General features: G+C 42.4%; 1 protein-coding gene across 6 annotated transcripts in view; it reads left to right on the top strand.

Moving 5' to 3' along the window:
- The window catches only part of LOC117754988 (FERM, ARHGEF and pleckstrin domain-containing protein 1-like), a 56,565-nt gene that overhangs the window by 39,791 nt on the left and 2,832 nt on the right, over window positions 1-13,942 (top strand). For 2 of the 6 annotated variants that reach the window (XM_034574377.1, XM_034574378.1), the window contains exons 14-24: window positions 3,782-3,969; window positions 4,257-4,346; window positions 6,477-6,610; window positions 7,997-8,078; window positions 8,182-8,419; window positions 8,515-8,645; window positions 9,245-9,313; window positions 9,627-9,716; window positions 10,139-10,221; window positions 11,172-11,284; window positions 11,530-11,696. In XM_034574377.1, coding sequence (XP_034430268.1) covers window positions 3,782-3,969; window positions 4,257-4,346; window positions 6,477-6,610; window positions 7,997-8,078; window positions 8,182-8,419; window positions 8,515-8,645; window positions 9,245-9,313; window positions 9,627-9,716; window positions 10,139-10,221; window positions 11,172-11,284; window positions 11,530-11,696 — 1,385 coding nt within the window. Of the gene's footprint in view, window positions 1-3,781; window positions 3,970-4,256; window positions 4,347-6,476; window positions 6,611-7,996; window positions 8,079-8,181; window positions 8,420-8,514; window positions 8,646-9,244; window positions 9,314-9,626; window positions 9,717-10,138; window positions 10,222-11,171; window positions 11,285-11,529; window positions 11,697-13,041; window positions 13,930-13,942 lie in introns of those variants that run through there. The other 4 variants (XM_034574382.1, XM_034574381.1, XM_034574380.1 and 1 more) reach the window with 4 other exon arrangements.

The raw sequence follows: 13,942 nt of genomic DNA, 5'->3' as shown, positions 1-13,942 counted from the left end.
AACAGACTTTGAGGTCGTTATCAATATTTTGTGCTAAAATGTCTGTGGACAGTGAAAGTTTCTAAGCTGTGTTGAATATCGTGGATAATCTTTACATCTCTTTGTGTAATTAATACTATTTATGAAACATCTGTTGCGTGTTCAGTGTCAGGGTGGAAACTGATGAATATGCTGCAAATACCGATTCCAACTATTGTTTATGTTAACAGCTCCCCCTGCTACAACTTTACTAAAGAGTCATTCCGTGTCAAATCATCACACTTTTGTTATTGACACTTTTCAGGCTGTAAATAACAGCATTCTGAGTGATTATAACTGTTCAATTTCAAAACGTATATATTTAGAAATTTGTCCGATTTTTACCAAAGATGTTTTTTTAATTTCATCAAATCCTCCAGGAAGTTCGGCTTTTGGTGTTTGATTTGTTGCACATATGACATGTCGGTTCCGTAGGTTTGTCATTTGACCAAATCAACACACAAAATTATATTAAGATCTGTAAAGGTGCAAAACAAAAGTGTGATGATTTGACCTTGTAATGATTATAATGTGAAATTAGCTTTTTTAGTCACTAAAGTTGTTGTTATTGACAAGAAATGCAGCCACAGGTCTGAATATAACCTCAGGGTATTTTAGTGTCTGTTGTCTAATAGCATTAGAGACCAGTGGTGGCTTGTTTAGGCTGAGTTGAGAGTAAATGTCTGTTGCACTGGCAGTTTTGCCACTTCACTACAGTTTATAGCTCTTATGTTCACCGCCGACATCTCCCTCTGCACTTGACTCACGCTCGAGTGTCTCTGCCCAATAATTTGGTTTCACAAACTCCTCCGACAGCTGTGGTGGCTGCCAGCAATTTTGCAATCTTCATAACAAAATGCAGCTGCACTTTTATTCTTTTTCTTTTCCAGTTTCTTGCTTTCACTTCCATCTTCATGTTTAGTTCTGTTAAAATAATGATTTTTATGTCACATTCCTGCTTTTTTTTTTTTTTCTTTGTCCAGTGTATGCACTTGTCTGTCAGCATGAAACTGTTGTATCTTTTCTGTTACTGCATGACAACCTGTTCTGTCACTCACCAGTGTCTGTGTAAATCTAGATCAGCAGTATGTGGGTTTCCTTTCTCTGCAGTGATCCAGATAACACGTCATTATTCCAGAGGACAGTGAGAGAGAACGTTTGGGTTAAGGATGACAGGAGCTTGGGAATATACGGGCAAATAGAAGAGGGGATTTTGTAAATGTGTGTGTTTGTGTGTGTGTGTGTGTGAACTGTGCATGTGATAGGCAGTTTAAAGGCAACTCCTCAAAGTACACAGGCTCTTGGCTCATCCGTCACAGTCGACTGCTCCCAAATGTTATTTTAGCATCTACATCAAAAACCGAAGCTGTGTTTGAATATTTATGAATCTAGATTTCTAAATTATTTGGTGTTTCAACATCGTCGTCGACATGCATTAATGCAAAATTATGAAGAGGGAATACATATTTGTTTTTTGTGGGGGTTGCTGGATCGCTGCAGCGGGAGGGGAAGCCTCCCTGGTGCACACAGCTCTGCCACAGACCAGGAGAAACAGTGCTGCACAACAACTGAATAATTTGGAGCGGATGTAAATTGACTCTTTAAACTCCAAACCCTTTAACACGCGTTTGTTCGGCTCTGCGTCTCAGGTCTGTAGGTGAAACCTGTGTGTGTATTCTAACCACTGATGTCCTTTAGGATTTTGTTTCCAATGCATGCTGTGCTAAACCAGAACAGAAGAGTTCTGGTGCGCATCGTACTGCGCTGCCCTGGCTGCTCTCTGCATGTGCTGAACTGAATGTACTGTAACACACAGGTAGTGATCACAGTCACCACACTGTCATTATCCTACAGATTAAAGACTCTGTTGTTATAGCAGGTTTTAAAACAAAGGGAATTATGCAATATTTCAGTGAGTACATTTAAAATAGCATATTTATATTCAGTATTTTTATGATTCACTGTCACTTTAATGAGTAATATGGATGCAACACGGATTGAATATATGTTTGCTCATTACCAGTAAGACAATCACAACAGTGTCACAACTGTGGTTGTTTATTGGAATCCTTTACATTCTAAAATATATTTTTTATATTTCATTTGTTTGTTTTTTTCCTATCTTTATTCGAGAGCAGGGTCTTTCCATTTGAGAGTAGGGCTTGATTTCACGTTCAGATTTTGTAATGCTTTCACTCAAAACCCCACGCTTGCACTCAAATAGCCTCTGCTTGAGCTTAGATTTGCTCTGCTTGTGCTCAAACTGTGCTCTTGCACTCAGATATTTCGTTGCTCGGACCGAGCAGCTTCAGCTCCTCTCCTCGAGCTCATGCCGTTGGATTGTTTTGTGCAACAAGTCTGTCAAAATGTCCCAAACAATAGAATGCCAGGTTTGCCGTTGACAGATGAAATAGTCCCGCCCTTGTAATGGGTGTGTAGATGAAGCAAGCTAAATGCATGTACTAAAGCCGTTGAGGATGGAAGAGCATGAACAGGGTTAAAGTAACCACCTGTACGGGACTCTTAAAGAAGTAAAGGGAACGCACCCACAAGGCATAAATCGTGAATAAAGACAGGAAAAAAAACTTAATTTTAATGATAGGTAACACACTAGAAGTCTATGTATGAGTTCACACATCTTTCCCCTTAACTCTGTCTTTCACTGACCTTTTTATGCTGCTACATAACTTCACTGGAGTGTTTATATGTCACTTTAGAGTCAATAAAAATGACCTTAATGAAGAGAGACCTCTGAATCTTCTTTCAGTAAGTCAGTGTCTGGTGTTTGATTTTAGACGTTGGACTTTCCTCATCTTCCTCCCTGTAGTTTTGTGGTGTTGTTTGGTGCATGTGTTTATTTCTTTACTCACTTGTTGCAGTCTGTCTGAGTCGATCCCTTCCGTAGTTGTTTGAGACTCTCTCCCGGGCACGTTGATCTAATTGCAGTCATGGGTTGCACTGCTCTGTGTGCATCACTGTTGTGTTTGTGCTGACACACCACAGGGCAGCAGAGAAAGAGGGGGGGGGGGGGTAGGTTGCAGCTGTAATATAGTAAGTATAGCTGAGTGAAGATCGTCTGTGTAGACGACAGTAAGTAACTCATTCCGCTTAATCATCCTGCAGTACGTGTCTCAGCTTGTGTATTGATTGACATGGGCACAAAAGGCTGCCAGAGCCGTCTGGACTGTCAAGTGAGTCACGGCTGACTTTTCACTTTTTGTCCCGGCAGATTCTCCCAGTTAGACGTGATAGTGTTTCCTGTGAGGAAGACTCTGATCCTGTAAGACTGATTGTAAATAAGGACTAAAGTAGTCTGGTGTAGCTTCCCAGTGGATGGTGTTAGCAGTGTCGGATGATGAAATGAATGCCGGAAACTTTAATTAGTATCGAAATGTCACAGTGTCTCTGGATTTAGTGGAGCTGTGAGTAATGATTATTTTCTTTATCACTAATCTGCAGATCATTTTCTCTTTCTCTAGATCTCTACAAGGTGTACATGGTGACACCTTTAAACCAAAGAGATACATTTCACCGTGATAGAAAACGCACAAACGCATCAAATCCTCACAATTGAGAAATTGGCACAAAGACACATTTGGAAATTTTTCTTATTTGAAATATTTATACTAGAAACCCAAATCTACTCATCTGTGAGTTAAAGTAGGTGAAAGCAAAAGTTTATTGTTTTTTTTATTCATATTTGCATCACTCTAACTTTGATCTTCTCTCGTCTTGCTGCTCACCACCATGGGACACCGGGCAGCTGTGGCGTCCAACAGTCCCCACCTGTCCGCGTCCTCCGCTCACTCCCACGGCATGGTCAACGGTCAGAAGTCACTGGAGCTGTGCGGCCACAGTCCCGACGACCGGCTGCCCTCCCCACTCACCAGTCCGCTGCTCAACGACGCCGGCAGCGTCCGCACCGACGACGAAGACGAGGCTCGGAGGAAGGTCGGTCACCAAGGAGCGCTTTCATAACTTTGTTCCATCACTAATTAAGATTGTCTTCCCTAAAGTTGTGCTGCAAAGCCATCGTGAGATACTGAAAATAGCAGTGGACCTAGATTACATGTCCTAAATAAACCTCCACTGGGGCTGAGGCTGAGAATATTCACCAGAGAAATGGGTTAGACGAGTAAAACAACTGATGAGGCACCAAATACTGTTGGACCTGCTCACAGTTAGATGGCTCAGTCTCCCTTGCTCAGAGTCCTCTCTCTGTTGTGTTGTCTTCGCAGAGGTTTCCAACAGATCGGGCCTATTTCATCGCCAAGGAGCTGCTGACCACAGAGCGAACCTATCTGAAGGACCTGGAGGTGATAACTGTGGTAAGACCAAGTCCAAGTCCGCCGTTTGTTTTCCCATTCGCTGTCCTCCGGGTAGAAAACATCGATTATTCCGCTAAAAAACACGGCGTCAGGCGGTGATACGGGGATATTTTGGCAGATGTGAATCCATTTTTTATTCATTCAACACACTCTGTGCCCTGAAAACACATTTATCTGTCTCACTGAAGGCTGTGAATACTAAACTGTGTTTGTGTTTAAAGAGATGGATGGATTTAGCAGCGTGCGACTCCCTGTTTCAGCCTGTTCCTTCAGATTTCGCCGGCTCGCTTCGAGCACACGGACACCATTTCATTTGATAACATTGCAAAGGACAAAGTGTCGCGAAAACAGGATATTAAATGTGCGGTGCAGCTCGTTCTGCTGAAAACAAGGAGGGATGTTCTTATTGAAGCCGCTCGTCTGATTCTCGACACGCACGCGGAGAAAAAGCATCACTTCTTTTCACTGGCGGGTTCAAAGGCTGCATCTTTTCTCGTCTTGTAATTTTCAGAGAAGCCTCTCAGGCATCTCATAAATATTTGGGTTGGCTCGTGTCCTCGTTCTTGTTTCGCGTGTGTGTGTGTGTGTGTGTGTGTGTGTGTGTGTGTGTGTGTGTGTGTGTGTGTGTGTGTGTGTGTGTGTGTGTGTGTGTGTGTGTGTGTGTGTGTGTGTGTGTGTGTGTGTGTGTGTGTGTGTGTTGTGTCCATCTCCCTCTCCTTCTCCTTCCACACACTAGTTGGTAAGACCACTTTTTGGGGTGAAGTCATCAGAGCAACAGCCGGTGCTTTTTTTTTTTTTATCTCTCACAAACTCTTCTCGAAACACTCAGGTTTCCTAAAAGCCACTTCCCTTTCCCATCCCGTCAGCTAAATAAAGCTGTGTCCGCTGTGCCCCTGACACACACACACACACACACACGCACACGCACACACACACACACACACATGCAACATTTGACTTAATGAAGCTATATGTGTTAAGAGTGATTGGCTTCTGATTCCTGCGCTCGTCCTCAGGCGATGAAAGGATTAAAGACGTCACTGAGCTGACGGGCAACGGCACAGACAGACGGCTTCTGGAAGCGTCCAGTGAAAAGCTGCTTTAACGCAACATCTTTCAGTGCTGAGTACGAATAGGAACAGAGTAGCAGGGCCTTGACACAAAAACCCCAAACGGACTCAGGAAATACATGGAACAAAGCACATTACTTACTTTTTTATACCTGCTGCATCCAGGTTTATTAAATGTCTTGGATTTATTTGGTCTGAACAAGAAAACCCCCTCTGGAAAACCCCGTGTGGTGTCTCTCTTGGTAGTTGTGGTGCTGTAGACGAGCCAAGTACTTTTTTCTTATCTAGAGTCACAAATCTGCCTTGAAGGGCTTTGCAATCTGTGCAGCACACCACATCCTCTATTCATAGACTTTCGATTCAGATAGGAAAAGGTTTTTTTTGTTGTGTTGTTTTCAAAGTGTAGAAAGTTAACCCCCCCCAAATTCATCACAGTATGAGGGGTTTCACCACAGGTTTCTAACTTTACAACATAAACCCTCATTACTGGGTGTAAAATATGTATAATTATAGATTTCCCTTAACCCTCCTGCTGGTGGCCCCCTGACTCACTATGGGAGATTGTCGTTTGCATGATTGTGTTGGAATCGATCGAAAATAAAAACAATAGCTATAACATTCATTCTTTCTGCAGCAGAAAGCCCAGACCTCTGTCCTTGTAACGTTGTACGCTCATGCTAACGTTGTTATGCTTCTTTATGTGCTCTCAACAACTAAAAAATGTATATCGTTCAAATAACTTATGGGTTGTTTAGAAATATTTGGTTAATGTTTCTATATTTGGAAATCTTTTGGATCAATATGTTTTCTGTGTTTATTTGAGCAAAATTCAATGAAAGAATATATCAGATTTTTGTATTTTTACATTTCAAATACAATTTTAATACTTTTCATTATTTATTATGGTTTATTGACAATTTAACCTTTTAGCTTAGGTTACACAGATTGTAGAGTTATGAAGCATTTGAAGCTACTCCAACACCACATTAAGCAAAAGTACCAATGATGGCACTGGCGGACCTTTTCTCTAACTGTGTGTGTGTGTGTGTTTTGATGGCAGTCTTTTCAGAGTGCAGTGGGTGAAGACGAGGCGACTCCAGACTCTTTGAAGAGCACCGTCCACTCCACCTTCGAGCCTCTGCACAAGTTTCATGCAGGTTTTCTCAGGGAGGTGGAGCAGCGGCTGGCGATGTGGTGAGTGTCGTTCCCCCCCCCCGATGTTTCCGTGCAGGGTCAAGAACTCTTCCAGTGATGTGTCGGTTTGTTTGTTTTTCCAGATCTACTTCAACTTCCACCATTTTTAATGAGTTTCATTGGCATTTAGTTTGAGAGAGGGGGGGGGGGGCGACACTGGTCCCTTTAGTTGACCTGAGGAGCTATCGTCTCCATAGCAACAGTCGCTCTACACTGTCGCCGGCCTTTCTTTTGGCCTGTGGGTTTCTGCTGTCTGACTTCCTTAATGATGTTGTGCTTTATCGAACTTACACTGAATCACACAGACACACACACACACACACACACACACACACATTCAGATGTGCAGACAGTGATTCATAAAGCCTGTCAGACTGTAAAATGTATGACCATTAACTGCGGACGTGCAGTAATATATGTTTACTTACGTGCCTATTATAGCAAATCTTTGTTAGAGCTTCAAATTAAAGCCGGAAGTAATATTTAGTCAAAGCTGCTGATAAAGAACCAGATTCAAATGTGAATGTAAATTATCCAGCACTACACATGTCTCTCTATTCTCTTTGCATATTCAAACATTCCAGTAGATGTATGTACCTCTGTCATTGTGACCAACATTATAGATCAGTCTGTCACAGATGAAGATGAGTGTGTTTTACAGACTGAGAGATGTTTCCTTAAATGCACTGTTAAAAATACATATTCTGAGTGAATACAGTGGCAGCAAATTACTCCCTATGTGGGGAGAGTCATGCTCAAGGGAGACACCTGCTGGTGGGTCCCTCTCAAAGTTCTCTCCAACTTGAGATGAGGGGAAACTCATGTGAATAATCAATAAGCAGGAAGTGCTGTTGTGTCATTTAGTCAGTTACTCCACTCTCAACAGTAATAACCATAATAACTAAGTGTAAGGAGAAGGCAGCTGTCAAAAGCAGATGTTTCAAACACCCTATCACCCTGTTTAAGAAAGTGATAAAAACAATCCTGGATTTGCCCCCTGATTTGGATCTGTACCAAAATTTGAGTGGTTTTTTTCTTGATCCAAATCACATCCTTCCAGGTTTCATGATAATCATTTGAGTAGTTTTTGCGTAACCTTGCTTACAAACTAAGCTACCAACAAACAAGTGGCCAGGGGTGATACCATAACCTCCTTGAAGCTGAAGTAAAATTTGCTTTGCAAGGAGGATTGAATCCAAATTGATAAAGGTTATTTAAAAAAACACATTTTCAGAAGCAAAATACAAACAGAAGACAGAAGAGTAAGCTTTTTGATATAAATATGCTTCCACAGTATCTTGGTTCATCAGTCTAGTCGTTCTAAAGTTGAGATGTTTTAAAAGCAAAAACTAAAAACCTAATGAAGCTGCTGTGTATCTGTTGTAGGGAAGGACGCTCCAACGCTCACATTAAAGGAGACTATCAGCGCATTGGAGACGTTATGTTGAAGAATCTGCAAGGTTTGAAGGTGAAGCACAGATTGGTTTTAAAACTCTTGCATATCTGTAAAAACTGAAATGCATCCACACTCATGTGTTTTTGGCATTTCCCCAACTTAAATGTGTCCCCAGCCGCTGACGGCAAACCTGCACAAGCAGTCTGAAGTCCTGTTAGAGCTGGAGAAGGCGTGCAGGGCGTCCCGCAAGCTAGAAGGTCTCTGCAGGGACTTTGAGCTGCAGAAGGTCTGCTACGTCCCCCTGAACGTCTTCATCCTGCGGCCGCTGCATCGCCTCGCTCACTACAAGCAGATCCTGGAGCGCCTGTGCAAACACTACGCCGCTACTCACGTGGACTTCAGGGACTGCAGAGGTGTGACGCTCGCACCTATGTTGATAGGTCTGGAGCCGCAGAATAATCCAACAGATGATATTCAGTGACGACTTACCTGTGGGTTTTTTCTGCAGCTGCTCTGGCTGATGTGTCTGAGGTGGTGGAGCTGCTCCAGGGAAGTTTAATCAAGATGGAGAACTTCCAGAAGCTTCTGGAGTTGAAGAAGGATTTGATTGGCATTGACAATCTTGTTGTTCCTGGTCGGGTGAGTTGAGGAAATTTGATTCTGTGTCAGACTTTCAAACATCTACCTACGTTTTTAGAGACAGGACGACCTTGTGGGCACATATCATATGGACGAATGTGCCTTGAGCAGCAGGTGGCTCGACTTCTCGTTGGTTCAGACGATTAACCCAACCGTCACCAAACCACACGCTGAATTGTTATTTTGATCCTCACCAAATTTCACACACTCATAGAAATCAGTCCCCTTAATACACCAGAATTTTTTCCGACCAAGATCCATGAATTAGTGCCTTGGGAAATTGGTGAAAATATTTTTAAAAATCCGGTAATATTAAAGAAAGGGATTTTAAAACATTCCTGAATCCGCCCCTTTGTCCAGATCTGTGCCAAAATCAAATGGGTTCTTTCTCGGCCAAATTCCCACCCTTCCACCAAGTTTCTTGAAATCCTGTTCAGTACTTTTTGCGTAATCGTGCTCACAACAACAAAAGTAACTTGCTCGGTGGAGGTAAAAATGCCCCAAAAAACGGCTTGTAAGTTTGTTTGTTTTTTTACTTCCTTTGTAGTTTGTATCTAATAAATAATGTGCGTGTTATTTTTCCATGTTCTCTTTCTCAGGAGTTCATCAGGTTAGGCTGCCTCAGCAAACTGTCTGGAAAAGGCCTACAGCAACGAATGTTCTTCCTGGTAACGCCCACTTTCTGAGAAATTACTGATCTAATTATTTAGTTGAGTGAGCTCAGCGGAAAAATAATTAGACTTTTATCTTCCCACCTATACATAAATCAGATGGTGTTGGCAGGGAAGCATAACAAGTTGTTCAGGCTCTGTCGTTATGGTTCGAAATGTAACTTGTAAACAGAGCAATAAAAATGTTGGAGTATATTTGTACAGTGGAACATTGTGGTGAAGAAAAGTAATTAACTGTTGGAATTTATTTTTGTTTTGATTTAAAAGACTGTAAATGCCCCTTTTCTCTTTTCCCTCTTTCTGGCTGTAGTTCAACGACGTCATTTTGTACACGAGTCGGGGGATGACGACGACCAATCAGTTCAAAGTGCACGGACAGCTGCCGCTACATGGCATGAAAGTAAGAGCTGTGTTACTTTCACTGAACACAAAGTGCTGCAAACGGCTGTCACCAGTTTGTCATTACTGCGAATAAACTGCTTTTAACGGCTGAGCGGCTGCCGCTGCTCTTTCAGGGATTGCCTCCACACACACACACACACACACACACACACACACACACACACACACACACACACACACACACACACACACACACACACACACACACACACACACACACACACACACACACACACACACACACACACACACATTCATACAGTCGCACTCACACACACTCTCAGGACATCTTCACAAATCCTTCTCTCTCACTCCTCCTTCTCTGCCGTTCTGTCTATTTCGGTCCGTTCTGTCCCAGATACCGCTCTCCTCTAATGTTTTATCTGTGTCTGGGTTTTTTTTCGTGCGTTCTTCTGCCAGATCAGGGAGAGTGAAGACGAGTGGGGCGTTCCTCACGCCTTCACGCTGGTTGGAGAGCGACAGTCGGTGGTGGTGGCAGCAAGGTGAGTGTGAGTGTGTGTGTGTGTGTGTGTGTGTGTGTGTGTGTGTGTGTGTGTGTGTGTGTGTGTGTGTGTGTCTGTCCACCACAGACACCTTGTACCTAGACCTAAAACTAACCTTTGTGTGTGTGTGTGTTTCTTTTTCTGGAGTGTGGAGAGTTTATATATGGAGCTGTCTGGGAATCACTAGACATGCACAGCTGAGTTCTCGCAAATATATTAAACTATAATAGGCACATTCTTTTTTTTTATTATTATTGATTCAGCCTCAGGAGTTGATCCATTACGGTGGAATTTCCATTGGGGATGGCGGGGGTGTGTTTCCATAGTTTTCAAAATCCTGATATGGTTCCCCTGATGTTTACAGTTGTGTGTGTGCTCATCACTTTTAATTACAGTGAGCTCACAGCAATTAAGATTCATGGGCAGAGCCTCTTTCTATTCCCTGCGTTCTGCCTCTCAGGCTCAGTCCTCGGCCTTACCTGCCTGACAGGAGGAGCTGTGTGTAAATGTGGGACTGAAAACTTCTCTTTACGTTCCTTTTAAAACATTATTTTTCAATGTTACTTTCACTTTTACTTGCAAAATTGCATTAAAATGTTTTTAATCACAGTTTTAACCAGAAGGTGAAGTTCATACCTTCACTAAGGCTCAACAGTCCCATCAAATTCAAGAGATGACAGATGAAAGCGTACCAAAGAAGCACATTTTGGGCGGATTGAATACATAGTTTTTATTTATGTTAATATTCTCAAAAACATATGCTGAATTCATCTGATAATTGTTGTTAAACTATCAATAATATCACAATGTGTGTAGTTTTTTTCATGTATTTTCATCGGTTTTTATTTACTAATTTGTTTTAACACAATATTTCTTTGATTGTGAGATATTTTTTAACCACTTTTCCTGACCAACAAACACTTTTTAAAATGTGTGTGTTTTTACTCTAGTTCAGTGACGGAGATGGAGAAGTGGATGGAGGACATAAAGATGGCGGTAGAAATGACAAAAACCAGCAACGGGACTTCGTCTGACCTGGGGACCTGCAATCTGACCGACAACAGTAAGTTACGACATAAACATGCAGTTCAATCTGAAACGTATGATTCAGTCTCCAGAGTTGATCCATCGAGGAGTGAAAAACAAACAGTGCATCATCAGTCGCTGTCACAAAATACTATGAGTACACCGTCTGAAATCCAGGACTCCCTTTGCTTTGTGAATAATCTGACTCTGTCTGTGTTTGAGCCCATCTCCCCTCACCGCCCCCCTCGTCTTCTAGCAGTAACAACCTCCTGACTTTCCCAGAATGCCCTGAGGACTCCCAGGCGGAGGTGGAGTCCGAGGACGATATGACCGCCCTGCAGCACGCCGCGCCGGAGAGGCCCACCCCTCACCGTGGTAACACCATGGTGCACGTGTGCTGGCACAGGAACACCAGTGTGTCCATGGTGGACTTTAGCATAGCTGTGGAGGTACCGGCCAAACCTCAGCACTCAACCTCAGACCTGCTCCTCCCTCCTCCCACCTCCTGCCTCGCTGTTTTCTTCCTTCTGACTGTTTCTGAGTGTGTGTCTGTATCTGAATACACTGTGATTATGTCTCCGTGGTAACAGTATCCTCCTGTGCTGCACTGCATCACCTTAACTATGCTTAAGGATATATCTTTTTAATATATTCGATTCATTTTAAGGCTCATTCTTTTCACTTTTTAGTTTTCACAAGTACAAAAAAAACTAAATACCTAAACATTTTAAAATTGGTTAAGAACCTGAGACCTAATCACTGAAACATTGGTGTTACAAATTTGTTCTATAACTGAAATTTTCAATGCAGGAACTCTAATAATATTTTTCTTCTAAAAAATCAAAGATAGATGATCAACAGTTTGTTTACATTTATCCTTTTTTGCATAACTGATTTTCTACGCTGTGCCTGTTGTCACAATATTTTTACATATTTAATATCGAGCTAGTGAGCCCTTTGAAGTAGAAGAATGCAGAGCGACCTCTGCTTTCCTCTTCTCTCCTGCTAGTTTTTCTTCGCACGTTACCGCCACCAACTGTCGATCAGCAGAATAGCATGAAACCAATGACGGGATGTGAATCACGCCACCCACATACATGGTGCTTAATCAACAATACAAACAAAATGGGACGTCCTCATGTAGAAGAGATGCTCTGTGGTGCTACTAGTCTACAAAAACTCCAGAGGTCACGTTTTTAATGTGCTCTTTAAAAATCAGGTAATTTTAGTTTTAAAAACTGAAAACAATGAGCCTTACAACTCAATATTTGAGCTATTCTTACATCTGATAAATGCTCATTTCCAGTCACTGTGTGTTAAAGATGATTTATTTGCAGCCTCAGTGAAAATACCGTTCCCACCTGTTCCCTCCTGTGGCTCAGCGTAGCCAATTTTCCTTTATCCAAACTCTAAAGTGTGGCTTTTCCTGTGTGGCTCTGTCCTCTCTCTCCCCTCCTGGCACTTGAAATGTCTGAATGTCTATAAATAGAGAGAGAGCAGCACCTAGATCTGCTAAACGTTCCTGATCTCGCACTCACAGATGGGATCCTGTTTTGGGATGTAGCCTCCTTACAACCCAGCTGTGTCCGGGTCTAGCTCTGCTCTTCCTCTGTAACCGCGTCCTCTTCACAGCCTTGCCTGGACACTCACCATGTGACCGATTGTGTTAACCCCTGCCACTGCATGCCTGTGTTTCACCGACTCAGTCTCTGTGTTTCTGTCCTTCCCTCCCTGTCTGTTTTTTCTCTCTCTCTGTCTCTCTTCCCCATGCGTCTGTGCGTTCCTCCATGGTAGAGGACCCTAGTCCAGTCAGTGGGAATATGGCCCCCTCGGTGGGGCCCCCCAGTGGCCAGGGACCGGTGCCTCTGTCTGTTATCTGCTGGTACCGTGTTCAGAGCCTCTCCTTTAGTGAATCCTGCAGGAGTCTAGAGGTAAAGGAGCCAGGCAGACAGGAGAGGCCCTGTGTGTGTGTGTGTGTGTGTGTGTGTGTGTGTGTGTGTGTGTGTGTGTGTGTGTGTGTGTGTGTGTGTGTGTGTGTGTGTGTGTGTGTGTGTGTGTGTGTGTGTGTGTGTGTGTGTGTGTGTGTGTGTGTGTGTGTGTGTGTGTGTGTGTGTGTTTGTTTAATTCCACTGCTCCATCAGGCAATGTTACCAAAGGCTTCACAGGAACAAGAATAGAACTAGCTGTGGTGCCTCAAGTTGTATTTAGTATAGTAATCCATCAATTCCTTTAATAGGAATTTGACAGCTGAAGATTCAAAATGAAATTGCTGGTAAAAACACCATGATCATAAAACAGAATCTGACTGAGAATAAACGGAAGAATACAGTTTTATAGTTATAGTTCTGAACAGTGATTCCCAACCAGTTCTACTCAGGGGCTATTGTCCCAATAGGAAAATAGTTATTTATAGTTCAGTTAAACAAATATATATCTACGTGTATATTATATATCTACATATTTGTGCATAGTAAAATAAACACAAAAGATTAAAGATATTTAAGTTAATTAATTAAGTGAAAACAATTAGAACATGAGAGGTAGTGTTGATGAATTGGTGATTACACTGTCTCTTGCTAGAGCTGTGTGGATATATTGTATCTGTTTTTTAATTGTTAGACTGTAATGGTTCATGTTATGGTGCTAACAGTAGATTTAGAGTCCAGAATAGAACAGAATAGAATAAAAGAGAGAA

This window comes from Hippoglossus hippoglossus, chromosome 21 (assembly GCF_009819705.1).
Source record: "Hippoglossus hippoglossus isolate fHipHip1 chromosome 21, fHipHip1.pri, whole genome shotgun sequence".
Classification (NCBI taxonomy): Eukaryota; Metazoa; Chordata; class Actinopteri; order Pleuronectiformes; family Pleuronectidae; genus Hippoglossus; species Hippoglossus hippoglossus.
Note: the sequence above shows the minus strand (reverse complement) of the source record. Positions and strands in the feature narration are given on the sequence as shown.